A 27,942-nucleotide genomic window follows, 5' to 3' on the forward strand; every position below is an offset into this window, starting at 1 on the left:
CTGGTGAACCCAGTCAGCAATAAACCTGAGCTCGTGTGCATATGTTACACAACAAATACTCACAGTGTGTGGGACACACAGAGAATAAAGGGAATTCAAAGGGAACTTGATAGCCTGGCACTCTCCAAGTGTATAGAATATAAAATATCATCAGCCTGGCCGTAGATCACTGTTCTAGTTCTACGCATATGCGTGCCCTGTGAAATTGTCATGAAAAATCTACGCCAGGGGAAAAAGCCCTGCTTTCCTGTCTCACTGCACAATGATTGACGACAATGTAAACACTAATGATACCTTATGCTTCTGTATATAACACACCAGCATGTGTGTGACAGAGGGAACAGACATTCCTGCTCTGGATATACCTTTGGCTGCTTTTCCTCTGCTCACTTCTGTCACTCTTGGACCTCCAAGCCATCTTTGAGCTTTTTTCTGATCTTTGTCCCTCTCTGCTTATGACAACAACTCCATGTGGGGGCAGGGAGAGGCAGGTGGCCAAGAGAAGGAGAGGATCTCCATGGGAAGGTGCACGAGATGCATGTGATCTGTGAAGGCCCAGCTCATCTCTAGAGAAGGCGCCGCTCTCCTCCCTGCCCACGCATGCAGGCACGCTCTCACGCCTCTGTCACGTATGTTAGCAAGTTCATTTGTTTCCAAGTCAGGGCCAACTAAAAAAGAAAACGGCCCCTTCCTCTCAGCCCACGTAAAACAGAGCAAAATATATTTTGGGGGAGGAGGGGAGGTGTTGAAAAAAAAAAAGGAGGGTGTGAACAGCATCCGTTGTTACACGCCCATGGAGCAGGGCCCTGTATCTGATAGAACCAGCTCACAAACTGGGTGCACGGACTTCCTCTGCAGTCTGAAAAAAAAAATGCAAACCCCAAACCAAAACACAACAACACACAGGTCCTTATCACAACATCGCCAGGCACCACCTCAACACCGCCAAGCACGTTTGCTGCTCAGTTTTGTGATTCTCCCCAAACACCGTGTGCTGCTGTGCACTCACACACGCGGGCCCAAACCCACCGTGCTGAGCAGCACAAACCCAGCCCCTGGGTCCTCTCCCACCCCAAATACGCTGGGCAGCAGCAGAGCAGGGAAAATCCCAGGCGTTCCCAGCTCAGCGGATCATGCACCACATCTCAACCTCCTCTGCAAACCATTCCAGATCCATTGGGATGCCCCAATTCTCTGGACCCAATCCTCCTGGGGAGGACCCTGCTCCTAATTCCAGCGTGGATTTATGCAGGACCAGTTCAGCCCCACGCCCTGTGCCTGCAGTGGCCTGCAGAGCTTACATTAGCTCTTCTGCCTCGCCGTGTTTACCCCCTCGATGTATTTACACGGAGCCATCGGCTCCGCTCCCCGCCTGCCCTTTGCTAGACTAAACAAGCCCAGCTCTCCCGGCTTCCGGCACAGCCTCGCTCATCCCGGAGCCCTGTGCCCGCATCCCCCTGCCCGGCACATCCCGCCGAGCTGGTGGATAACGGTGCTGATCGGAGCGGGTGGGTGGGCTGAGCGCTCCCCTCCGCCCTGCCCGCGCTTTGCTCTGTACCTGCATTCAAAGGGTATTAAAACAAATTAACAAGCCCTGACTACATAAAAGGAAGCTGCTGGATTTACAACCCAGCCTGCAGCTAGACCACCTTGCCTGCCGAGCAGGTTTGGGCCAGGCCGCGTCTGCCGTGGGAATCCCACTGCAGAGGGGTGATGGCACAGGGGGATCCAGCGGCCGGGAGCCCGGCTGGGGGCTCCCCACCCCGCTCTGAGAATGGCACTGCGGATCCCAGCATTCTGGAAAATCCAGGATGGCACCCCTGAGGCAAATTCCGAGGGATTCCTGGCTGTTCTGTAGGGATGCAGCGCCCTGAGCTGTGGCTGGGGTTGGCCACATGTCCGTGGCACGAACGCAGCGGTCGCGGGCGCCTGGACTCTGTCCTGGGGGAATCTCCTGCCCAGCACTGCTCTGTGGTTCATCTGTGACAGTTCCATGCCAAATTCACCGGAGGGACATCACAAATGCAAAGGAGAGGAGCAGAAAAGTAGTTTAAAGATAGACACAGAAGCCTGAAAGCAGGCAGGAAACCCATCTCGAGCGTGTTCCTTCCTTTGAGGCTGAAGCTGAATCCCACAATATGTTTTCTTCCCACTAATGCTTGCCTAGCTTCCTTTGGAAACAATTTAGTCTCTGCCCGTGGTAGAATGTTTTTATCCATTAAGAAATGGATATTTTAAAGAAACCATAAGTCAATCTGGACAGGGATTAGGAAGCAGCAATTCAGTGTATTTGCTGGGCCCATAATTCAGGACTTAACCTCAGAGCAGCCACGTTGCATTTCGGAAACAATAGGGGCACTTGCTGCCCATGCCAAGAGGCTTCTTAAAAGTAATGTAATACTTTAAAAATGTATATTTAAAAAGAAAAAAGAGAGAGAAAGACTTTACTTTAAAGGCATATGATGGAGCATTCTGCTGATGATAAAAATGTTGTGCTAGCCTGAAATAATGGATTGGGAATGAAGCTGAGTGAACTCCAGATCGGGGGATCTGAGACTTCACCAGTGAACACAGAGTCTCCCAAAAACCATTCTGCAGGCACTAGGGCTAAGAGAGGCTTGCAAAAAGATCTGACATTTACTGTCCTCCCTGTGAAATCAAAGGAGTTGGGCTTCTCTGGAGCAAAAACAGGAGTGTGCAGGGGGACATGAAGTGCATCAATCAAAACAGCTCGCTCTGGTACCGAGGAGATCCAATCTAAAATCCCTTTGCAATTGTCCTGGTGAGCACAAGGCCCCTCCATGCTGCTGGACAAGGCACACAATTGCTTTTGAGTGGTTGAAGATGTTTCCACCACAGAACTCGGGCGTGGGCGGTCCTGCTCTGCTGTGCTGGGAACAAAATGGTTCAGCCTGAGCCCCTGCTGAAACACAGGCAGGGGAGGACACAGAGAACTGGGGGCTGCTCCTGGGGACGACGTGTGTCTGTCACCAGCCCACCTCCCCTGAGCCAGGGGGCCCCGAGAAGCAGCTGAAGGCAGACAGCAAAATCCCTTTAACATCTTGCTTCACTTCTGAGAGGAGCTACTTGATTTTTTTAAGCTAAAAGGCAAAACTGGAGTGAAGCAGGCACGCAAGGCTCTGGCTTCGCGTGCCCCGTAATAAGGAACCATTTCAAGCCATCCTAATGACAGCTTGGTGTCTCGCTGCGGGGATGGCAGAGCTGGGATTGCAAACACTCACATTTTCCAGACCTCTCTGAAGAAGCATTGGGCCAAATCCTCAACAGAGGCTCTGCTCTGGGAAGCAGAGCTGGATGGTGATGGGGGTCTGCCTGCCTGACCTGCCCAGCACTGGGCCAGATTCTCATCACAGCTACAGGGGTGAACTCAGAGTTTCCCTATTTACTCCCAGAGCAGCACAAGAGGGAATGAGATCTGCTGTGTGCAGGGTTGCCAGTGTCCATCCAGTTTGGGTACAGGCATGGGAAGGGATCAAGTCTCTGCCCATCTGAGTGGGGCAAGGCACGGCCAGAGCCACTGACATACCCTGGCACTGCAGAGAGCAGGATCCCACCCGCTCGCTATCGGAGCCGCGCTCTCTCCTCCCACATTTCCTGGCATGCCCTTCAGAAACCATTGGCTTTCTCCTAGCAGGAGGGCTTTGGTTTGAGACCATCTAACCTCAGCATGATCGTTTTACATGGGGGCTATTTATAACCTCCAGGGGCTGCTTTACTGAAAGCCTCTGCGAGTGGCTGAGGGCCAGACCCTTCTCCCACCCCGCGCGGCGCCCTTGCCGTGATCTCCACCACAGCCACGGCTTTCCCTGCTCAGGAGGAGAGGTTGGACTGGGCCAGAGCACACACATCTCCCAAGAACCCCAATTCTCCCAGATAAACACTGTCTCCTGCATGCCTAAAAACCCAAACTCCGCGTGCTGTGGAGGTGCTGGGATCCCCCCGCAGTGGCTGATGCTGTTCCCGAGCATCCCAGCTCCAGCCTGCTTTTGCCAGGAGCGGATTAGGAAGTTTATGCAAACTGCTTGGTCAGCAGAACAGGGAAGCCAAGCACCCCTGGCACACGAGCAGAGGGAGCTGGGCACTGCTGGAGGGAAAAACCTCCCTGTCCCCCTCTCCATCCCTGCACAGGGATGCTAGAAACATTAACCTTGGGAAGCACCCCATGGAAGATAGCGGGGGCCGGATGAACCCCAGCCTGCCCACGGCCCCTCCCTGCTGGTATCTCGTTCTGCTTCCCACTAATCGGCCTCTCCTGTGTGTTACCCAAGAACGTGCCAAGTCGTGAGAATTACAGGCCTGTTAACTCCCGTGTTGTTCTTGGCACGGGCCGGGCTCCACTTGCTCGGGTAAAAATTATGATCTTTGTGAATAAGCCGTGTGTGTGTGTGTGCGAGAGAAAGAGGGGTTTTAAAATGATGATTATGATTGGTCAAAGCCAGAGCTGTGTCAAAAGGACAGGGCTGGGATGAAAATGACTGAGCTGCTCCTGCTCAGATTTACGCTGGTAGGAACCCACAGTCATTTTAAGACAGTTCCTCTGACTCGGGAACGAGGGAGCCAAGAGCAGAGCGTGCACAAACCGCCTTTTGCAGCATTCCTGGGACTTCGGATTCACTCCGCAGGAATGATTTCAGAGGCTAATTTTGTGTGTCTCCACTCCTGCTGTCACTTGACATTTGGGAATTTGGCAGGGGCGGTAGCTTGTGGCCAACTCCATTTTTTTTCTCGTTGAATTTGTGTCATCACCTGACTCTTTGCTCCAAATGGCGCTCTTTGGGTTTCTGGCACTGCAGGGGGCTGTGCTAATTTAAAATACAAATCTTTTTTTCTTCCCCCAAGAATCTCTTTCTTTATGATGCGGCCAACGGGACAAGCCTAGAAAACTCTTTCTCTCTCCTGCTTTTTTTAAAAAACTCAAACGATAGTCCTACACAAAATGCCCGTGTTCTTCCCATAAACCTTGCTAATATCAATGAGAATTCCTAGTGTGGGGATTTGCATTTCAATGAGAAAGAAATTAAATTTTCTCTGTAATTTTGGGTTGGGAGGAGCGGCGCAGCTTTTACAGTTCGGGTAACATTTTCAAACATGTTTTTACACCCAAAACCCCCTCTTTGCTAATGACACCGAGGCTTTCAAACAACCATATCCCTTCTGAAAACACAGCACGAGGGTTTTGGGAGTTTCTCTATTAAACTTTCCCAGAAGGGCCTATTCTCACCAAAATTCCAAATACAGACAGCCTAAATACTGTTCCTTGAAGCCCTGTTAGTGTTTCTGCTGACTTTTGAAGGAAAAGAACCAGTGAGACTAAAAGTGCATGGAAAAGCAGCACAGAAAAGGACAGGAGAATGATCTCTTAATTCACCCTGGCGATATCTGCCTGTGCAGAAAGGCAGGAGCAGCACAGCAGCTGAGATATTTTAATGCCTTGCTTAGTTTGGGACTGAAATTCCAGGATTAGCAGCCTGATCTCTGTCAGGTAGCTCCAGTGGCAATTCCTGCCCCTGTCCTGGCAGCGAGCTGCGGATTCCTGGGGAACGCCCAGGGACTGGGGCGCTCTTTGCCGCTGGCAGATGTGGGAAGAGCAAAGCTCTGTGTGTGTGTGTGTGTGCCCGTGCAGGTGTGCATCCGTGTGGGGAATTATGCTGGAGCTGGGCGAGGGATCACCACACTTGGCACCCACACAATGATAAGAAACCGTTGGGATTAGCATGTAAAGCACGGAACACCCTCCCTGGCTGATGCATAACCATAGCGCGGCTGCCTTCATGTCAGAGGAGCTGCTGGGTTCAAAGGGTGCTGCTCTCACCTCCCTCGCGCTCCTGCTGCTCATTTGTTCCTCAAAACCCAGATCTAATGGTGCAAAAAGCGACTCAATGGGTGCAAAAAGGCTTCCAAGGTCAGGAAATCCACACAAACTCCTCCCTGGCTCCTCAACCAGCGGAGAGCCAGACTCCAACTCTAAAATCCCACCCAGATTGTTCCCACCCAGCCATGCCAGGAACACGAGGGCTTGGGGGTGACACTGGGACCCCCAGGTGGTTACCTTGGATTGGAGTTTGAGCCTGGGAGCCGAAGTGGCTCGGGGTGCTGAGGGATCCACGGGGGTTGGGTGTTGTCGGGGTGACTCTCATGGACTGGCGCAGCCGTTCCAGCTCTCCGTAGCGGTCGGCGAAGGGTTTGGCTTGGTCTTCCAGCTTTTGTCTGTGCCCTGGAACATGATAAAAGAGTCTGGTATCTGATCAGCTCCCCTTTGGCTGCAGCAGCCTGGTTACACAGGGAGCCAGCCTCTGTCTCTGTGGTTTGCTGTTACTCACACAGGATAATGGGTGCCAGCCCCGGCAGAGAGCAGCTCCCGGGGCAGGTGGACACACAGTGACCCACAGGGGAGGCTCCAGATCATCCAGAAAGTCTCCAGTCAAGGAGCTGGATCAGGATGCCCCTGCCTGACCAACCTCCACCAGCCCTCACTGACTCTGAACACAGAGGGGAGACGTGCAAGGCAGGAGAAACCATGAGCTTGCAAAGTGGGGACTGGGGAACCAGCAAAAATTGAATTTTAAGTATTTTTCTGCAGCGTTTGCTCATTGCTTAAAGAACAAACTCCCATCTTACTGCATCCCTCTCCCAGCTGTGCCCACCCAGCTCAGTCAGAGCCAAGTGGGGCTGGAGGAGGCACAGGAGGGATGGGATCAGCCCTCGCTGGTACCACACCTTGGCCACCTCGCTTTGCTTCTCTCTGTTCCTCTTTGCTCCCCATAAAACGGGCAGACTAATCACCCACCTCCCCCAGGCAGGGCAGCAGCTAATGAGCATTCATAAAGCACTCCCAGCTCCTTAGGTAGCAGCTGCTGGCACAGGGCAGTAATTATTAAATTTATGCTAATTGTCCCGAGGCGAGAGGCGCATGAGACGCACTTGATACATAACTTTCACATTTTACTGTATTAATCATCGCCAAACAGCTTCGCTCTCTCTGGACCGGATTCCAGTCTCAGTTACACCCGCACAAAGCTGGAGGGGCTCCAGAGGAGCCTGAGCTTTACATCAGTGCGGGGTTCAGACCTCAGCTTCTCCCGTTCCTGCCCTGCCGCAGCCAGACTGCCCCACAACACCCCCGGCTCCCTGCACCTGCCACGGAGGGACCGTGCCCAGGTGGCATCGCCTCATCCCAGCGCCCAGGGGCACAGGAGGTGTGCAGGCACGCCGGGAGAGAGGCTGGCAAGAAACCCTTCTGCAGCACTTCAGAGAGCTGGCCCTTATCAGATCCTGCAGCCCGACATCCACCAAGCCAAGCTCAGCCCTTGGTGGCTTCTGAAGAGGAAAAGGAAAGCAAAGCAGCGCGTTTAAAAGGCGATGAACGCAGGCACCTCTCACCCCCCCTGCCCTTCCCCCTCACATCTGCACAGCTCTGTGAGCCGTGGCAGTTTATAGCAGAGTCACAGAAAGTCCCCACACTTGCCCCTCCTTAAATCCAGCGTCTGGTATCTCCTGATCTCCCACTTGCCTGGCTGAGCCTGTGCTTGCCAGGCTGGCTGTGGGGATGCTGGGATGGGAGGGAAGCTCCAAGGGGAGCTCACGCTCCCAGCTGAGCTCCACACCTGTCCCAGCCACAGATTCCAAGGGGCTTTGAGCCCTCTCTGCTCTCTCCACAACCAGGTGAGCCCCACCATCCCCTCCAAGCTCTATAATCCCCAGATTTCCAGGGATGTGAGAGTCCAAACTGAGGGAAAACGTGCTGGCACCAGAGAGGAAAGCTTGGGGAGGACAAACCCAGCAGAAAGCAAAACCTCAGCGGTATTTTGAAAATGTATTTTCCCTGCTGTGTGAAGTAAACCAAGGAAACCTCAAAGCAAGACCATAAACGATCTATTCTCATCTCTGTGTGTCCCCAGACCTCAGGCACCTCTGCATTATCCAGGGCCTTTGGAGCTGTGAGCAGCATCTGTCACATAGTGCTTTCTCCAGGGTAAAGTGTGTGCACTGAGATGTCTTGTTTTAGCCCACATTTTATTATTGCACTATACATTTAAGCACAGAAGAAGGAAAATAGTGTTATATTTCACATTTACCCAGTTTTTTTGGGTTTTTTTGGCAGGAAAGCCAAAAAGGACTTCAAAGACCAAGTTCCCCAGAAATCTAATGAAAATTAAATTCCCTTTCTCTATCTCAGCACAAACCCTATCCTGTGGTGGTATCTGGCATGTGACAGGGAAAATCCTGAAAAAATATATCAAGTGATCTCTATGCTGATAAAGTTTTGAAAGATTATTCAGCCATGCAGCCCCACCAAGGGCTTCATGTGCCTCTATCATGCTGCACTGTGGTTGCTCTGGTGCCTGCACTGTCTGAGGGTGGGCACAGTCCCATGGACTTTGCCAGCCTGGAGCAAACACATCCAGAAGGGGCTGGTTTGTGGGGAGACCCAGCAAAACGTCCCAAACCCCTGAAACTATCCTGCTGAAAAGAAAGAGGAAAACTTGATGCAAATATAAGTCAAGGCAAACACAGGGGTGGTGGGATCAGGGCTCTTCCCAGCCCCTCTTCAGTCTGTGTCTCACCTTGTCCCCATGTGTGGAACCTGGCAGCCCCAAACCCTGTGAAACAAGGCAGAGAATGAGTTAAAAACCACCAGCTTGGCCTGCCAGCCCTCTTTAGCTCAGGCTGTCTCCCCAGGACTTCCTGCCGCTTGTCACTTCGGGCTGGGGACGTCAGACTTTGTCACGCAAGAGAGAATCGCTGTTAATGGGTTTCTTTCATCAGAACAACCTGAGCTTTTTAATTTCTGCAGCGGTTGGCTTCATTAAAAGCCCTTCCCCATCTGCCCACAGCTGTCACGGAGAGGAAACCAGCGAACAATGGCTCATACCTTAGAGAACAGGAAGGTGGTTTCTACCTTCACCCAAGCACTGACTCAAAGCCTCCCGAAGCCAGTGGGTGGATTTTCACTCAACTTCAAACAGCCCCAGCCCTCATCCCAAAAGAAATCTGTCTGAGAAGCCTTAATCACCCCAACCTGTGAGTTTTGGGGCACAAAAGGCACTGCTGGGGTTGGAGATTCTGCGCTGCATTTCCAGCTGGGCCACCACTGGCTTGTAGGTCAATATTTATGGAAACAGCAGAGCCCAGCATGGTCAAATGGTGGCAGCTCCTGACCTTGGGCACTCCTTGTCAGCAGCGCCAGGGTTTTAACGCTGGATCGGGTTTCAGAATCTGTTAATTCTGGTATTGAACCTGACATGATGTAAACATTGACAGATCACCTACGATCCTGATGTAATAACAAGATCTGTATCAGCATATCAAACAAACTATCCCGTTGAACACTTCCCAGCTGGAAGAGCCAATGTGAATTTGACACTTTAGGCCAGTAATAAGAAGCATACTGGAAGTTTTGGGTGTTTCCTTGGAATGCAGACAGCGAAGCAGTGTGTGCCACACGAGCTCAGGCCCTCCGAGCCATGATTTAAAGACATGCTTTCTGCATTAAAATATTTCAAAGACCAAACAGAGTCTGCTCTTCCTTCTAGGAGTGTGCAACCTGATGTGGCTTCCCAAGCCAGGACCAGGATGGGGTTTCCAGGCAGTGGAGGGGGAGCTCCAAAAGCAGCTGATTTCCTCAGGTTACTGAGATGCAGAATATTAAATTGAGCAAAGGAAGAAAGGAGCTCCAGGAACTTCATGGCTCGAGTGACACCAAAATCCCAGAGCTGAGAGATTTGATTAAAAGAAAACTCTCAGTGGGGTGAGCGGGAGCCCCAGTTCCCTGATTTCTCTGCAGATGGAGTGAGATGAGGAGCTGCAGAGCCGTGCTGGGCTCAGAGCTGGGTGTCACGCTCATCCCCAGCCCCCGGCTCAGCAGATGTTGGGAAGTGGCTTGGCCCTCCCCGGGAGCCTGGCTGCGGAATGCTGGCGGCAAGCTGGAGCGGAGGAAACGCCGAGGGACGTTCACGAGCACACACACACACACACACACTGCAGATCATTGCCTCAGCCCCAGACAGGAGGAGACACGGCCAGGAGAGGGTGGCACGGGCTGGCACAGCAGCTTGAGCCACACTCAGCCTCCTACAAAGCATCCAAGCATCCCCCTGGCATTCCACCATCCTCCCACCAAGGCTGTGCTCAAATATTCCCAGCCTAACTCCGGGGCTGAGCCAGGCTCACCAGGAGCAGTCCCTGCACATAAAGGCTTAGTCTCTACACGTCCGTGAGAAGGGACCACAAGAAAGGGATCAGCAGTGGATAAAACTCTGTCTCAATGTGCAAAACACCTTTCAAATCCCTCCCGTGGCCCTCGAAATAGGTACTTCAGAGAGACACAGAGGCTGGAATTTTTTCCCAGCCTGAGTCTCGGCTAGACTATCAAGTCCCAGCATGTGTTCCAGAAAGAAGCCACATGTGAAACTCCCGTGTTATGGGAACAGCAGGCCTGTCCCTTGCAGCCAGTGCTGGGCTGGTTTCACCTTTGCACACCTCTAACACAAGGCAAGAACGTGGCTCAGGCTCCACCTGGAATCCCACCTCCAGCTCTAGACCTGCGTGGGAAGTGCCCAGCCAAGGAGAATTCAGAGGAGCCCCACTGCCAGGGAAGGAGGGAGGGAGGACAGTGCAGAGCTGGGAGCTGGAAGGGACTCAAACATGACGCAGGATGACGGAGGTGCCCTCCGAGCCCCAGCGAGAGCCAGCCCCGCTGCTAAAACCAGAGCCCAGGAGTTCACATTGGGAGGCACCGTCCCTTGTGCTGCCGAACAAAGTCAGGCACAGATAACTCATTATTCACATGTTTGAAGTGGGCCTGCTTACGCCATTTGGAAGGAGAATCAGTCACGGCCGGGCTTTGCTTTGGTTTCCTCTGGCTTTCGTGAGACACTGCCGCTACTGTCTTTCTGCAGCTCGGGGAGAAAGGGGAGTGTGGCGCAATGCGCCCCGGCTCGCTTGTCCTGGCACAGCCTTCACACCAGCAACCAAAGGAAAATAATATTTAAAGGGGTGGGGGAGAGAATTAGGAAGGAAAAAAAAAAAAAAAAAAAAAAAAAGAAAAGAAAAAAAAAAGGCTGCTAATTTATAAAGCTTTTTTAGCTGGTGGTGGTCTGAGATGAATTGGCTGCCTCTAAAAGGATGAAAATAAATATCCCTCTTTTTGAAGGAAATAGGCTGGCCCCGGGCCAGCTGGCAGGAAGCACAGAGATATGTTGCATTTACAGTAGGTTTTTTAGTGTCTGAAGCTCCAGCAGCGGGAGAGATGTTCGTTCTAGGCAGGCTGGGACTGATTAGGAGGCTTTGGGAGCCCCTGATCTCCTCTCACTCCTGGGTTAGTGCTCAGACCTCTCCTCTGCCTCTCTCCCTGCCCGCCCTGTGCCCACCCTGGCAAGTCTCTGATAAACCCTGTTGGGGCCTTTGATTGTGCTGGGAGACCCCAAAACTGAGCCCTCTGGAAGGAAAACAAAGCAGGGCATTAATTTAAACAGAAATCCAGGGTAGTGCTTCCAAAAGCTCCAGGGACCCGGGAGCTGTGGCCCATTCCCAAATCAAAGGGAACATCACGCCCAAATTTCCACACAACTGCAGCTCAAATGCCTGAAGTACACAGGATCCCTATTCCCAGGGTTTCAAGAGTCTTTCTGGATTTACAAAAATATTTGAAGCCCTTCAGAAGACAGGGAAAGCTGAGGGTATTCTCAGCAGTGGGCAAATTTCATCAGGTTTAAGCATTCAGGCCACTTGTGCCTCACTGAAAATCCCCACCAGAGCTTTCCTGCCTTTTTCCATCCAGAGCAAGAACTCTGAAAATCTGCCCCTGAGACTGCAGAGTGAGCTGGGTGGGGGTTAAAAGTTGTGATTTACAGATATGAAAGCTGCAGCCCGGGTGTCACAGCGCAGCAGGTGGGTGCACATCTGCGGGAAATCGGGCAGCTTTCAGAACAGGGTGCAAAAACCACCAGCCCTGACAGCCTCTCTGCAGTCACTCCCCATTCCAGGAAGGCAAAATTCACTCGTGGGCTGTGATCTGCTCCTCATGGAATCAGGCAAACCCCCTGATTCCGAGATTCCTGAGCTGGCTGCTGGGAGGAAGCAGAGAGATCTCAAGGACATGCAGCTGGTATTGCCTCAGCCCCGGCTGAGATCAGATTTTCAGATTCCATAGATCCATGGAGAGCTGCCAGTCCCAGTGAGCTCCTGCTGCTATCTAACAACCTGCACCGGGACCTACCCGTAGAGCTGGTTCCTCCCAGTTCACAACCTGTTCCATTAGGGCCAGCACATCACATTCCTTGGGGTGACACTGGCTGAGGACACCGTGCCCGGGAAGGGGAGGACCAGGTGCTGGGCTCAGCCCTGTGCAAGGAATGTGCCGTGGTTCAGCTGATGGAGCTGAGATGTCCCTGCTCTGTGGGGAGGGAGCAGCAATTTGCCAGCCCGGCCTGTGCTGTTGGGATCAGACCTGAATTTTCTCAAGGTCTGAGGGTGCTGAGCGCTGCTTTTCCCTGCATTTGAATACTGATCCCCTCCATCCCAGGACTGAGCTCCAAGCTCCATCCCCACAGCCTGGCTGGTGTTACCCTGCTGGATAATAGCTTTGCACTGGCAGGAGGAGCCCAGAGCGACGGCACCTGCACTGCACCCTCCTCCTCATCCTCATCCTCCCTGCAATGCTGCTCCCCAAAGCCAAGGGAGCAGAGCTGACCATGGGGAAAGGATTCCCTGCTCCCACATCTGATTTGGAAAGGGGAACCCTCCCAGCACAGAGGTTCCCATCCCACTGCCACCATCCCCGGAGGCTGGGAGGGCACCAGGGGCACCCCCTGCTCGCCGTGTCCCTCTTCTTCCTCGCCTCTCTGCCCCGCTCCCACCACAGCAGAGACGCTGGGAAGAGCAAGAGAAAATAATGCAAACTCATGTCTGAGCCCCTTCCGCTGCAGGAGGAGGTTTGTGATTGATCTCTGCTGCCTGCAGGACAGGTGACTGCGCGCCGGCAGCGGAAGAGAAGGGTCGTAGGAACTCAATTTCATTTCACTCTGAGTCAAATCCTCTTCCTCCCTCTGCCACATCATTAAAGTGATTGGTTGCACTGATAAGCCCTTTCGGGAGGGAGAAACAAGATGTGTCCTGCCTGACATCTGATGTGATCTTGTGGTTTTGGTTTGATAGTTCTGGTCCTTTAGCTGTTGTCTTCCCTGAAACGAAACTTGTCTTTTAGCACTGCCAATTTTTTTCCCCCTTTCCTTTCCAATCTGTGACTCCTCACTGTGTCCTCCTGAATCCTTCCTGAGGGAGCTGGGGCCACGCTGCATCAATAACCCTGCAAATCCTCCCCCCAGCCCCCTGCACATCCCTGCTGCCCCCAGGAATCACAGACAGGTAAACTGAGGCACGGGGTAAACGCTGCTCCTTTGGGAAGGAGCGAAGCTCACCAATGGCCTTGCTGCACTGCTCACAAAAATCCCTTTTTGGTGCCACCTGCATCCCAGCCCAGCCCACCCATCCTCCTGCACAGCTCCCTTTGCATCACGCTGCTGCATCCAGCAGGAATTTCTTTTGTTGTGTGTTTGAATTTGGGTTTCTTGTTTGTATTTGAATTTCTTTTGCTGTGCCTTTGAACAGCCCCTGACACAACCTAACACCGAGCACCACCAACACCCTCCTGGAAAAAGCCTCCAATGCAACTTAACCCCCCAAACATCCCTCAACGACCACCAGATCCCACAGAAAACCCTTTTGATCGGTTTAATCTCTCCCAAATTCGGGATCAATGCCCATTTCTCCATTCTGAGTTATTTCCAAAGCCACCCCAGGGCCAGGTTTGCCTCTTCCACCCCAGCTGAGAAGCATGCCCTGGGGTTTTCCCAAAGCTTTCAAAAGCAGGAGGTGCTGCAACCAATCCCAACAAAGATTCCTCTGTAGGACGCAAGCAAAAATAATTTCCCTGTTCTGACTCCCAATACTGCTGCACTTAGAAAATATTGGAGGTTTTCAAGTGAAAAGATTCTGGAGTTGTTGCGCAGCAGGCAATTGGAAAGGAGAGACAGAATTTACTGCATGTGGCGAATAAAATAATTAGAGGAGTGCATTTACTGGAGCCCAGACAATTTCAGCTGCTCTGTAATTCCCTTTGAGGCTGGAATACAGCCCCGAGCTGCAGCACCAAAGGCCCTGGTGATGCTTGGAGCACTCTCAGACAACTTTTATCCCTGCTCTGCTCTGCCCAGGGAATTCTCTGCTCCCTGGTGTCCCCTGGGATGACCACAAGTCCCACTGAGATCCCACTGGGGCTGGGCTCTTGCACAGCCCCACCACAGAACCCAGGGCCAGGCTGGGTTTGTCCCTGTGGGGTTTTTATCCACCCCGCTGCCAACACGGGGCATCCCAGAGGGGGACATTTCCCTGGGATCAAAACGCGTTAGAGATGGGAAAACAGGCAGGGAAACCTGCTGTGAGCCAGCAACAATCTGCAGAGGCTCCTGCAGGAGCTGGGGAGCCCCAAGGATCCCCCAAAGGCAACTGCAGGAATTAATCAAGGCTCTGAGCCTCCCCCAAAGGCAACTGCAGGAACTGGGGAGCCCCAAGGATCCCCCAAAGGCTCTTGCAGGAATTAAAGAGCTCTGAGCCTCCCCCAAAGGCAACTGCAGGAATTGGGGAGCCCCAAGGATCCCCCAAAGGCAACTGCAGGAATTGAGGAGCCCCAAGGATCCCCCAAAGGCAACTGCAGGAATTAATCAAGGCTCTGAGCCTCCCCCAAAGGCAACTGCAGGAATTGAAGAGCTCCAAGGCTCCCCCAAAAGCTCCTGCAGGAGTTGGGGAGCCCTAAGGATGCCCCAAAGGCTCGTGCAGGAATTGAGGAGTCCCAGGGTTCCCCCAAAGGCTCCTGCAGGAATTAAAGAGCTCTGAGCCTCCTCCAAAGGCTCCTGCAGGAACTGGGGAGCCCCAAGGTTCCCCCAAAGGCTCCTGCAGGAATTGGGGAGCCCCAGGGCTCCCCCAAAGGCTCCTGAACAAACCAAAGCCCTTCCACCCCTCCAGCAAGGAGAAGCAGACACCCACAGGAGCTGCACAGGTTCCATCCCACAAAAGCAGAGGCTGGAGCAGGGCTGGGATCACCCCAATCTCTGAGCAGCACCCCAAGAACGCCCAGGGGATGTGTGAGGATATCCCAGGGAAGCACACAGCAATGCCACAGCTCCAGGATGGGCACACAGAGTTTCCTCCAACAGCCTCAGCCCTGCCAGGGCTCAGGCAATAGGGAAGCCATAAAGGCCACTCAGGATTTCCTCCTCTTCCTCACCAGGGAAGAGGACGGGGCTCCAGAAGTGGGAAATGAGCTTGTTTTAAGTACTGAGTATTAAATTAGAACAGATTACAGCAATATGACATGGACAAATCACTGCCCAGGAAGAGCTGAGGTCATTTATTTATTGAAATTATCTTGGATTGATTTTGTTGGGGACTTTTTTCTCCTATTTATTCCTTCTTTTTGCCATTTCCTTTTTTTTTTTTTTCCCTATTCCCAGACAATCTGGGAACTGTCTGTGTATTTATTTCTAGCTAAGGACAAGCAGGGGAATAAAACAAAGACCTCAATAATACCCAAAACTATCACCCCACGGGAGCACTTCAGCACCGAGTCTGCTTTTAATTACAGAGAACATCTCCAGCTCAAGTTTTACGCAGCCCCACGAGGGAGCCTTTTGGCCAAGATAAAGATCTGGAATTGGACAATACTGGCACAGCCCACCCCTGTCCTGGGTCTCCACTCCAGCTTCTGAGAGGCACAAGACTCTCCAGTGATTTATTCCCCAAGCACTTCCCAAATCTCTGAGGGTAAATGTGCAGAAAGCACAGGATCTCTGGATCTCCCTGGGCCCAAATCTCTGAGGGTAAATGTGCAGAAAGCACAGGATCTCTGGATCTCCCTGGGCCCAAATCTCTGAGGGTAAACGTGCAGAAAGCACAGGATCTCTGCATCTCCCTGGGCCCAAATCTCTGAGGGTAAACGTGCAGAAAGCACAGGATCTCTGGAGCTCTGCCTCAAGGTCCAAAATTGCCCACAGGAATATGGCAACAGGGGATCATTTTGTCCCTGCTCCTCTTTGGCTCCCATCCCATAACCCCACTCCATCTTCCTCACCCTCAGCTATTTTAGGCTGACCCACACTCATCTGCCACCCAGTAAATCCCAATTTCCCTGTGTCCCTGGACTGGGAGTATTTTATTTCTCCATCTCCAGCTTCCTGGAGCTGCCATCCCATAGAACAGCATCCCAACCTTCCCACAGCGCTCCCAGACGAAGATTTCCCATTTCCAGCCCATCTTTCTCACAGGTTTTTGCTTTTTTACCTCATATTCAAGCCAAGAGCTCACAATGCATGGGGTGAGGGCAACCAGCACTGTGGGGACAGCGATGGCACGAGCACCTCCACAGGAGGGACAAGGGGGTGCCACCCCCTGCACACCCCAAATTCCTCATGTCTGCACACCCCAGACTGCTCATTTCTGCATATCTCAAACTGATTGTGCCTGCACATCTCAAACTACTCGTGTCTGCACACCCCAAAGTGCTCATTTCTGCACATCTCAAACTACTCATTTAATTTCAGCACACCCCAAACGCCTCGTGTCTGCACACCCCAAAATCCCCATTTCAGCACGCCCCAAACCCCTCATGTCTGCACACCCTAAACCGCTCATTTAATTTCTGCACCCCCCAAACTCCCCATATCAGCACATCCCAAAGTCCTCATTTAATTTCTGCACACCTCAAACCCCCGATTTCTGCACACCCCAAACTCCTCGTGTCTGCTCACTTCAAACTGCTCAAGTCTGCACACCCCAAACTCCCCATTCAATTTCTGCACACCCTAAACCCCCATTTCAGCACACTCCAAACTCCTTATTTAATTCTGCACACCCCAAACTCCCCATTCAATGTCTGCACACCCCAAACCCCCCATTTAATTTCTGCACACCCCAAACCCCCCATCTAATTTCTGCACACCCCATTCAATGTCTGCACGCCCCAAACTCCCCATTTCTGCATACCCCAAACCCCCCATTTCTGCACACCTCAAAGTGCTCATTTTAGCACACCCCAAACTTCCCATTCAATTCTGCACACCCCAAACTCCCCATTTAATTTCAGCACACCCCAAACTCCTCATGTCAGCACACCCCAAACTCCTAATTTAATTTCTGCACACCTCATACCCCTGATTTCTGCACACCCCAAACTCCTTATTTAATTTCTGCACACTCCAGACTCCCCATTTAATTTCTGCACACCCCAAACTCCCCATTCAATGTCTGCACACCCCAAACCCCCCACTGAATTTCAGCACACCCCAAACCCCCCATCTAATTTCTGCACACCCCATTAAATGTCCGCACACCCCAAACTCCCCAGTTTAATTCTGCACACCCCAAACTCCTCATTTAATTCTGCACACCCCAAACTCCCCATTGAATTTCTGCTCACCCAAACCCCCCATTTCTGCACACCCCAAACCCCCCATTTCTGCACACCCCAAAGTGCTCATTTTAGCACACCCCAAACTTCCCATTCAATTCTGCACACCCCAAACTCCTCATTTAATTTCTGCACACCTCATACCCCTGATTTCTGCACACCCCAAACTCCTTATTTAATTTCTGCACACCCCAGACTCCCCATTTAATTTCTGCACACCCCAGACTCCCCATTTAATTTCTGCACACCCCAGACTCCCCATTTAATTTCTGCACACCCCATTTAATTTCTGCACACCCCAAACTCCTTATTTAATTTCTGCACACCCCAGACTCCCCATTCAATGTCTGCACACCCCAAACTCCCCATTGAATTTCTGCACACCCCAAACTCCCCACTGAATTTCAGCACGCCCCATTTCCCAGCCCGGAGCGCAGCGCCGTGGGCTCCCGTGGGAGGGAAACCCTCTCTCAGCTGAGCTCTCAGCAGCCTCCGAGCCCCAGAGCAGCGGCGGTTCCTGGAAACGCCTCGCTCGGGGGAGGTGAGAAGCTTTCCCACCCGCCGGCTACGTGACAGGGCCAGGGGACGGGGACAGCCGCAGCCGGGGGGCACGGAGCCTTTTTGGGCAGGGAAAAACCACGGGGGGAAACTGGGGCTGGGCAGGGGTGGGCTCAGCTAGAAAACACTGCAGGGACGAGGTGGGAGAGGGGATTGAATTGTTGTGGCCGCAAACCCCCTCGTCCTGTCCCCCCCCTTGCCCTGGGGACACGTTTGTGTCGCTGGCTGTGGTCGCACCAAGCAGGGACACGAGCAAAAGCACCAAATCTGTGATGCACAGCCCCGAAATGAACAGGGCAGGAGGCACCGACAGCGGGGCTGAGCAGGGAATGCGGGGACACAGGGACCCACAAATCCTCCCGGTGTCCCTTTCCTCCCCAGCAAGAACAGCAGCAATGGGGTGGGAGGCAGAAGGAAAGGATTAAATACAAAAGGGGGGTTAGAAAGTGGCGGGGGAGAGGAGAGTGGGGGGATTTGGAAAGCTAATGGTAAAAAAAATAGTCCAAGAGGGGGGGAAAAGGAATTTAAAAGGGGAAAAAAAAAAAGACTTTGCACAAGAGTTGTGGGCAGAAAGGGGCTGGAGCTGTGAGAGGAAGAAAGGAAAAGTGAGAGCAGCGAAGGTGAGAGGGAAGGGAAGGGAAGGGAAGGGAAGGGAAGGGAAGGGAAGGGAAGGGAAGGGAAGGGAAGGGAAGGGAAGGGAAGGGAAGGGAAGGGAAGGGAAGGGAAGGGAAGGGAAGGGAAGGGAAGGGAAGGGAAGGGAAGGGAAGGGAAGGGAAGGGAAGGGAAGGGAAGGGAAGGGAAGGGAAGGGAAGGGAAGGGAAGGGAAGGCAGCAGGTGGGTGTGAGGGGAGCCCTGGGGATGCTCCCTTTCCCCAGGAACACACTGAACACCCCTGTGCAGCCCTTCAGCTCCCCATGCTCTGCCTCTGGGGGTTATTCTGCAGCAGCTGTGGATGTGAGAGGGCTCTGCAGCCTGAACACGGGCCTGCAGAAACGGGGGGCGGAAAAGAAGGAAATTCCACAGGAAGTTCAAATATTTTATTACTTCCTGTTTGTACAAAGTATGTCAACACTTGGCACCCGCTGTGCTATTTGTTTAGAGCTGAGGTGCCAACTTGACAGAATGTCCCTTTTTCTGCTGTCCAGATCCAACCCAGAGAGAGCTGGAGCAGGAGGAAAAGGAGCTCGGAGCGAGCGGGGCACTGGAGGAGCCTGAGGAGGGGATGCTCAAGGAGAAGCAGCACTGATACCACCACTGATATCGCCCCAAGGAGCCTCCCCCTGCTCCCCCTGTGCACCCCAAGCCATCCCCATCACCCCCAGAGCCCTCAGGAGCTGGGGCTGGGCACGGCCTGCGTTGAAAGCCTCGCTCAAGGGCTCAGATCAAGCCATGGCCAGGGCTGGAGGATGAATGGGATGCCCAGAGGTGGAGCCCAGCCACAGCCCTGGCCCCAGAGCCCACAGGGATGTTTGGCTGGAGGGATTTGCTGCAGCTGAGAAGGCGCTGCCCGGGCCTTTCCCAGGGTACCAAGACAAATGGCCAATTCTTTCCACGTTAAGGATGGGTTTTGTCCTCTCCACCAGCCCCACATCAGCCTCCAGCCCTGATCCTCACACCAGCAGCCAGCACACACCGTGGCCCTGAAGCCAAGAAGGGGAAAAAATTCCATATATTTTTATGCCCACACATATTAACATACATATGTTAAGAAGTGTATATAGTATTTATAAATATAAATAAAAAATTGCAATTTCTGCTCTCACCAGCCTCGGTGTTTGGCCCAAGGTGGGGATCCCCAGGGCTGTGCCAGCCCCAAATGCCAATGCTGGCACTGCCAGGGTGCTGTGCCCGGGAGCCACCCAGTGGCAGGTGAGCCAGGAAAAGCACCTCGGCTTTCCAGGATCATTTTACAGCTGCTGCTTCCACACCCAGGGTTTCTGCAGAGCAGGGAGGGGAGAAAGGTGTTATCTTATTATTTTTTTTTAATTGTTGTCTTCATTCAGAAGTGTGGCAGGAAAGAAATTCTCTTAAAAAAAAAATTTTCCCACTGGAAATTCATCAACCATGAGTTCAAGCCCCAGGGTCAAACTGGGAGCCAAAACATGACCAATAAATCTATGATTCCCTGAAAAAAAAAAATTCCAAAATAGACACAATTTGGGGCTAAACCTTTTCTGTCTGTGATTTATGGGTTGGGGATGCAGGGATGGGGGAGAGATCAACCTCTGGGGCCCACACCAGGCAAGGGCACAAGCAGCAAATAAACCCCACACAGATCTCCTCAAGGAGCCAACACTTCCAGCACAGTTTGAGGCCCAGAAACCATCACGAAAATAAAAAGAAAAACCCCAGAAAATGCTGTCCTTGCAGCTGGGCTGTGTTCTAGGGAGGGCACCCCTCATCAGAGCCAGCACAAGCTGCTCCATGCCCTGATTGCCACGGCCTCCATATCAGAAAACTGAGCTGAGGGATGGGAGCTCTGGGGTGAAATGCTGAAATTCAGGAGGAACGGGTGTGATTCACCTGGGTTTGGCTGTCGGGGAGGCCAAACCGAGCTCCAAGAGTAACAACTATCTCCCCTTGTATTATTATTTATGTATTCCCGATGGTGAGGATGATGATGATGATTATTATTATTATTAGAAAGGCGATCTGATGCAGCTGATAAGGGGCTGAGCCAGCAGTCAGGAGGGCTGGTTTCTATTCCTGACACTCCTGGCAGAGTTGTGAAATTCCCTGCCCAGCCCTGGGGCTGAGCCCCAGCACCCACCACGACCCACAGGTGCCACGCAAGGGACCTGCCTGATGTTCCTGGCTTCAAGAAACAACCCGCAACAGCAGCGTTGGATTTAGAAGCTGGAATGCAGGAAATCCATCCTCGACAGGCTCCAAAACAAAATCAATGAGGGGGGGAAATCCTCCAAAGCCCGATGCAAATAAACCCCCCCTGGCCCAGGGAACGGCCTCCACCTGGCCTGACATCAAGGGGCACCGATGGCCCGGCGACAGCATCAACAGAAAATGTTTTTGGAGGCGTTTCTGAAGGATCAAACTGCTTCCCCTCGCTGCAGGCACCACGGCCTGACACGCAAAGGGAACAAACCGGGCTTTATAGTGCCGGGGTGCTGCTGGGCCAGCAGGAGGGCAAAGCTGGGGATGGAGCCCCCGGGGACAGGATCCCAGCACACATGGGGGTCCCACAGGGTGAATCCCCCTCGAGGCAGAGGAAACTCTGCGGGCAGCACCTCCTGAGAGGGTCCCTGGTGGCTGAGACACCAGAGGCAGCTCCGAGCAGCCCGACACCGAAAGGCACCAGGGCAGGGCAGCTCCCGGAGCCTCCCTGAACCACGAGGCTCCATCCTGCCCCCGGGAGAGCCTCCCCAGCACAACACAGACGCTTCTGCGGTCGCAGAGTCTCTCTGGTTTCTCCAGGCTCAGCCCCCGGCCGCGGGCGCTGCCAGCCCCAGCCTTTGAGAGCCCGAAAGCGAAACCACGGCGGAGCCGAGGGGAAGGAGCTCTGTGCCAGGGCAGGCACCGCCTCAGCGCCCGGGGAACCTGCTGCATTTGTAGTGTAATCGGCCAGCAATCAGCCCCCAAAGCCGCGCACAGATCCCTGGTTTCATAACCCCCCAGTCCCCCCGTGCAGCGCCAGGCTGGGCCTGGAACTTGTGCCATCGAAGCTCCAAGAGTTTTCCCAACATCCCAACCTGGAGCTGTGAAATTATCCCTCCAGGATGGGTTAGGGACCTACAAACCATCCCTCCAAGATGGGTTAGGGAGCTACAAACCATCCCTCCAAGATGGGTTAGGGAGCTACAAACCATCCCTCCAAGATGGGTTAGGGAGCTACAAACCATCCCTCCAAGATGGGTTAGGGAGCTACAAACCATCCCTCCAAGATGGAATAAGGGAGCTACAAACCATCCCTCCATGATGGAAAAAGGAGCAGGAGGCAGCAGGGAGGGACATGAAGAAAAATCCGAGCAGCCAAAGGTGCCACCCCAACGCCTCCCCTGAGCTCCGTGTGCCAGCTCTGCACCCTGCACCCCTCAGGCACGGGGAGCCCGGACCCTGCACCCCCTCCCCAGCATTGCCAGCGCTGCCAGACCCCAAAGCAGCCCCAAAGCAGCCCCTCACTCACTGCGGGGCTCCCGGGGCCCGTCCACGGTCACTTTGATGGCTCGGTGGTAGGTGGCCACTTGCGTGGGGTTGGTGAACACCGTGATGGTCAGGGTGAAGCTTTTCCCTAAGGACGGTGGGGAAAAGGAGGAAAAAAAAAACAGAAGTGAGGATCCCACACGGGTTCAGCTCTTGCGCGAGAGGCTGGGATGGAAATCCCGCACACATCATCGCTTTTAACGAGCCGTGAGTGCCCAGACAGGGCCCTGGAGCCGCAAGGAAAAGTCCCAATTCCCCTGCCCTGCCCTGTGCCCGTATTTCCGCGGTGACCCAGCCCTGGGCGCGGGATCCCCTCGGGGATGCTCCCTTGGGATGGAGCCGGGATCACCCGCAGGGACCCAGGGCCCGATCCTGCTCTTGTTCCCACTCGGAGGGAGCCGTGCTCGGCCTCAGCCATGAGCCAAAAACTGGGAACTGCAAAATGGGAACTGAACCCGGCCGGCAGACAGCGAGCTCTGCAGGGACTGTCCCCTCTCCAGCCCTGCCCGGAGAGCAGGAACCTGCGAAAGGGTTTGGGTGTCCTCAGGGAGGATTGCAGAGGTGATTTTGAAGCACCAACCTGTCACCTTCTATGCAAAAAAAAAAACCAGAACAAAAACAAAAAGGAATGAAGCGTTGAAAAGCTCTTGGGAGCCCAAATTTTGCAAGGAGAGCCCCCCTTGCCGCAGCAGAACAAGTTTCCATCCACAGCCTGAAATTGCCTTTATCATCACAGAGGGTGTCACCAGCCCTGGGCCCACCCTGACCCCAAACTTTTTACCTCCCACAGCCTGAGCAGCTTCACCCCAGCCCCTCTGTCCCGGCCTGGCTGTGGGAGAACAGAAACCCCCCAGGAAGGGCCTCAGCTCTCCCTCAGGCTCCCCAAATTCAGGAAACCCTCGGCCGGAGGCTGCACAAACCACTCTGACCCATCCCTGCGGGACTCCCGAGGTGTCAGAGGCCTGAACCCCGGCAGGGCATCAGTCTAAACCTCGCTGTGATGGATTTCTGCTCCTCCAGCCTTTATTCCACGGATAACAACAGCGAGGAGCCGCCTCCTTTCCCTTTTCCCCCTGGAGCAATCGGGGCTTTTCAGATCCCGACCATCGGGTCGGACCTGAGGATATCCACAGCAGAACTAAACAGGATTTATCCAGATAGGAGGGAAAAAAAAAAAAAGGAATAAACTGAAAAAATGAAATTTTCTCCCTCTGAGAACATCCTGGAATTATCCCAGATGGGAGAGTTGCTCCAGGGAGCACGGAAAGGAGGGAATGCGGGTTCTAAAGCCGACAGCGATCACCGATCCCCGCCTCGCCTCGGCTCTCAAACCAGGAATGAACAACGCACAAACCTTCGGCTCATTTCCTGCACAGACAGGACATTTGGGAGGGCAAAAGAAATAGAATTATTTCATTCTCAACACCCGAGGATGCAGCTCCTGCTGCCAACCTGCAGGGACGGGATGAGCCCACGGAGGATCCCAGAAAAAACAACCAGCACCGAGGGTTTGGGGGGAAAACCCTCGCAGAGCCGGAGCACGGGGTGAGGAGGATGGGCAGCAATTATTTAGGGAATTTGAAGGGGTAAACATTTAGGGAATTTGAAGCCCTTCAAATTCCCTAAATAAATGCAGGCAGCGTGTGGCAAAACCCGGCTGTGAGGCACAGAACCCCAGAGCTGAGCCCGACACCTCCGTGCCCCTGTTTATACTGCATTAATAGTGATCTATTATTATTATTATTAGTATTATTATTATTATTATCTTGAATTTTTTATTCTCCCCGTGAAACAACCTCCCTGGCCCGGGATCCCTCGCCGCAGACACAAACCCAGCCCGGGCCGGTTGTGGCTCTCTCAGAAACCTGCCCTGAACCGAAAATGATGATTCTGCCCCAGCACCGCTTTGAGTCATTTCCCGCCTTCTCAGGAAGCCGGGCTGGGGTTTCTCATCCCCGCCGGGCCCCGGCAGAGCGGGCTCGGGGCTGGATCGCGGCTCCAGGGGATGCTCGGGGGGCGATTCCAGCCGGGAGAACAGGCGGGGATGCAGCGGGGAGAATTGTCATTTTATACAGCTCAACCTGAGTAAAAAAAAATCTGATTTTTTTTTTTTCCCCCATCTTTGCCTTGCACTTGGAGATTTGAATTTATTTTTTGAAGGGGGTTTAGGAGCGGCTCTTCCCAGCTCACAGCACCGGGAATAATCCCTGAACTTTTTTACTAAAAATACCCAAATTGGCCCGGTTTAAGCGGTGTTTTCCCAAGGAGAGCCTGGCTGCCGGGGTTTGCAGGCTCCTGCAGCTCGGGCACACGGCAGGGCTGGAGCAGCACCCGTGTTTACCGAGCCACACGTCCTCGCTTCGGATTTACACAAACATTTGTACACACACGCGGGGAAATATTCCAAATCTCCGCCAGAATAAATGAAAGCAGCACCGAGATGTCGGGGATGGAGCCAAACGAGGCAGAGCGAGTGCGACACGCGGGATAAAAATCCAATAAAAATTCAATGATTTTTCACAGCAAACTGCTCTGAAAGAGCCTCCGTGCCGGGGAGTGAAATCCACCCTGGGCACGGCGAGAAAACCCCACGGAGCCGCCCTCAGGGAGCCCCGCCGGGGCTGCTCCTCTCCGAATATGACAAAGCCTCACCCCACGCGAACATGTCAAAAAAAAAAAAAAAAAATTAAAATAATTAGCGCCCGAGTCCCGCCCGTTAGAGGCAGCGGGGAATGAGTTTATTCACCGAGGGCTTCGTGAGACCCAACTCCTGCTAATTCCGAGCCTGAGAGTGCGGAGGAAGCGAGTTAATAATGAATTCAAGAGTCACGCTGAGATTGGGCTGCGTTCAGTTCGGAAATTTGTGCGAGGATGAAGAAGAAAAAAAATAAATAAAAAGGGGAAAAAAAGCCCAACCAGAAAAGAGCCTAAGAGAATAATTGATTACAGAAATGAAAGCTTAATTCATAAAAGAAAAACATTTTCCATCCATCAACCTGCAACCAGTTAAGTGGAGAGTTTTAAAGAAACTGCAACATGGAGAAGGAGCCAACAGGAAAAAGGAAATGTATGAAAGAATGTAAACTATTCAAGTTTCATAAAGAGGAACAAGTAAACAGTTATTACATGCAAATAATTCCTAACATCACTGCTTTTAATTAATGCGGAGAAGTCAAAATATATCTGACACTGTGTGTATACATTTGAAGCCTTTGAGAAAGTGCTGCCATATGGCCATTAAAATATCGAGTTCTTATTGGGGCTCAAAGGCAGCGCTGAGGGCTCCGATCTGCAGCGTTTTCATTGGTGAGGAAATGCTGAAATTCTATTTATACCCTCGGAAACGCAGGTACAGGCAGGGCTCCGTGTTTAACATTTCCAGGGCATTCATTTCGCTCTGCTCGGGCGGCACGGACGGGTTTGTTTGGAAAAGCCAAATTGCCGTCCTGCATTTCCCTGCCACGAGCGGGGGGAAAATTGAGTAAAATCCCCCCCGAGCAGCCGCAGCTCCCTCCCGGGCCGAGCTCTGCGCTGTTATTTCACTTTAAACTCTCGATTTTCGCTATTTAAAGCCGAGCTGCCAGGTGGGGTTTGCTGCCTCCTGCGTGATGGGAGAAACTGGGGAAGGTTCGGGCTGGGGCCGCCTTATTTGTGTTTAGGTAGATTTGGAGATATTTAGATATATTTGCGTCTGTATTTTAAATTGTTTTTCATCTGCACCGCCCATTCCCGACACCTGGGCAGAGAAGGAGCCCTGGGAGGAGCGAGACAGAGCTGCCGGCGGGGCCGGGGCTGCTCCCGCATCCCTCCCGCATCCTTCCCGCATCTTTCCTGCATCCCTCCCGCATCCCTCTCATCCTCGGGAACCGCTCTGGGGCTGGGGGGCTTCTCCCGCCAACGAAACCACGGTTGGAATAAAATATTATATAGAATAAAATTTAAAAATAATAATAATAAAAATAAACTAACAAAATAAAATTTAAAAATAAAATTTAAAATATAAAACGTAGTAATAAAATAATAAGAAAATAGAGAAACATTCTTCTTTCCATTTTCTTTTTCTTTTTTGGTTTTTTCCCCCTTAAAAAAACAAATAAAAGGCCAACCATTTCCTGGCCGGTACCTACCCCTGCCGCTTCTCCCAACAAATCTGAGGTCGTTAAATCTCGCCACTTGGTTTTTCATCACGGCCGAGGCGTTGCGCAGCTCCGCCGAGTAATTCTCGTCGTTCCCCGCCATCACCGTGACCACGGTCCCGTCGGGGACATCTCCGAGCGCCACGACCTGGGGCAGGGCCGGAGCATTTCAGCCTCAGACCGACCCTCAGCGGAGCCAACCTGCGCCCGCTTCCCCCCCGAACCCGCGCAAAGAAACCCCAAAGCAAAACCAAAAGCGGCCCGAGCCCCCGAGGGAGGCGGAGAAAATCGGAGGGGGAAAAAGAGCTCGGAAAGGGTTAAAAGCAGACGGGGGGTCGGTGGGGAGGGGGTGAAGGGGGGGTCAGGCCCCGTCGGAGGGGTCTGTGCGTTTATTTTGTTGGATTCGGGATCAAAACCAAGCGGGGCGAGGCCCCGGAGCTCCGGGTCCGGCCCGGGAAGCGGCGGCCCCGGGGAAGGGCCCGGGGAAGTGCAGGGAGCGAGGAAAGGCCCCGATCCTTCCCGGGGAGCAGCCCCGGAGCCGGGGGAAGCCGGTTTGGAGCCCCGCTCATCCCTCCGGGCTGCCGGCACCCGCCCTGCCCCGCTCCCGGCTCGGTTCGGGCTTCCCCGGCCGGGCCGGGGGTAACGGGGATGCCCAGCCCGGGGTGCCCCGGGGAGCCCGGGCAGCGCAGCCCCGCGCCGGGGATTCAGCTCCTCGCTCGGCTTTTGGCAGATTAGATCTGCCTTGCCCGCCTCGCTCTCCCTCTCCCAGGAAGGTAATTAACCTCCATCTCATTAAACTTCAAAGTTGCCTGAGAGCTCCTAACTGTACGGAATATCTAAGACGCCGTGACCGCGGGGCAATGCGGAGACTTGATTAAAAATAATAAACTGGCCTATTTGATTAAAAATAATAACGCGGGCTCCCTCGGCGGCGATGTCAGGAGCGGTTTAAAGGGGAAAGGGCGAGCGGGTCGCGGCTCGGCCCCGTCGGGGCTCGGCACTCACCTTGAAGGCGACGGGCAGCGTCTTGTTGCACCTCCAGTGCGACGGCAGCACGGAGCACAAGAAGTTGGGGCTGTCGGTGCGCACCAGCTCGCCGGCGTGGTCGGCCAGGACATCCACGACGGAGCGCACCTCGGGCCGAGCGCGGGCGCCGGGCGCGGCGGCCCCCAGCGCCCCGCTGTTCTCGCCCATCTTACCGCAGGGGAACGCCGTGGACGGGGGAGTGAAGCGCCTGCTGGTGCTCGGGTCTACGGGAATACGCATCACAACGGCGGGCGGCGCGGAGCCGGGCGGGACGGGCGGGCACCCGGCGGGGCTCGGCGGGCGGCGGCGGAGGCGGCCGAGCCCCGCGCTGCCTCGCTCCGTGCCGGCGGAGCGCCGTCCTCGGCGGGGCGGCGCGGGGGGAACGGCGGCGGCGGCGGCGGCGCGGGGGATCGGGACCCGCGCGGCTCCGGGGCTCGCCGCCGGTGGGTGCGCTGCGCTCCGTGCCGAGTGCCGGTGCTGCTGCCTGTGCCGGCTCCCGTGCCGAGCCCCAGCCCCGCTGCCGGCCCCGCCGCGCCGCCCGGTACCGTATTTACTGCCGGCCCCGGCGGGGCGGGGCGGCCG

General features: G+C 53.8%; 1 protein-coding gene across 1 annotated transcript in view; it reads right to left on the reverse strand.

The window, feature by feature from the left end:
- Positions 1–27,600, reverse strand: part of RUNX3 (RUNX family transcription factor 3) — a 35,816-nt gene extending 8,216 nt beyond the window's left edge. Inside the window, exons 1-4 of the mRNA XM_063177522.1 lie at positions 27,340–27,600; positions 26,326–26,482; positions 22,182–22,286; positions 6,071–6,235 (exon numbers count right to left, since the gene is read on the reverse strand). Of these exons, the coding sequence (XP_063033592.1) occupies positions 6,071–6,235; positions 22,182–22,286; positions 26,326–26,482; positions 27,340–27,600 (688 nt within the window). The remainder of the gene's footprint in view (positions 1–6,070; positions 6,236–22,181; positions 22,287–26,325; positions 26,483–27,339) is intronic.
- Between the last annotated feature and the right edge of the window lie 342 nt (positions 27,601–27,942).

The sequence above is a fragment of the Melospiza melodia genome, chromosome 27, assembly GCF_035770615.1.
Source record: "Melospiza melodia melodia isolate bMelMel2 chromosome 27, bMelMel2.pri, whole genome shotgun sequence".
Lineage (NCBI taxonomy): Eukaryota > Metazoa > Chordata > Aves > Passeriformes > Passerellidae > Melospiza > Melospiza melodia.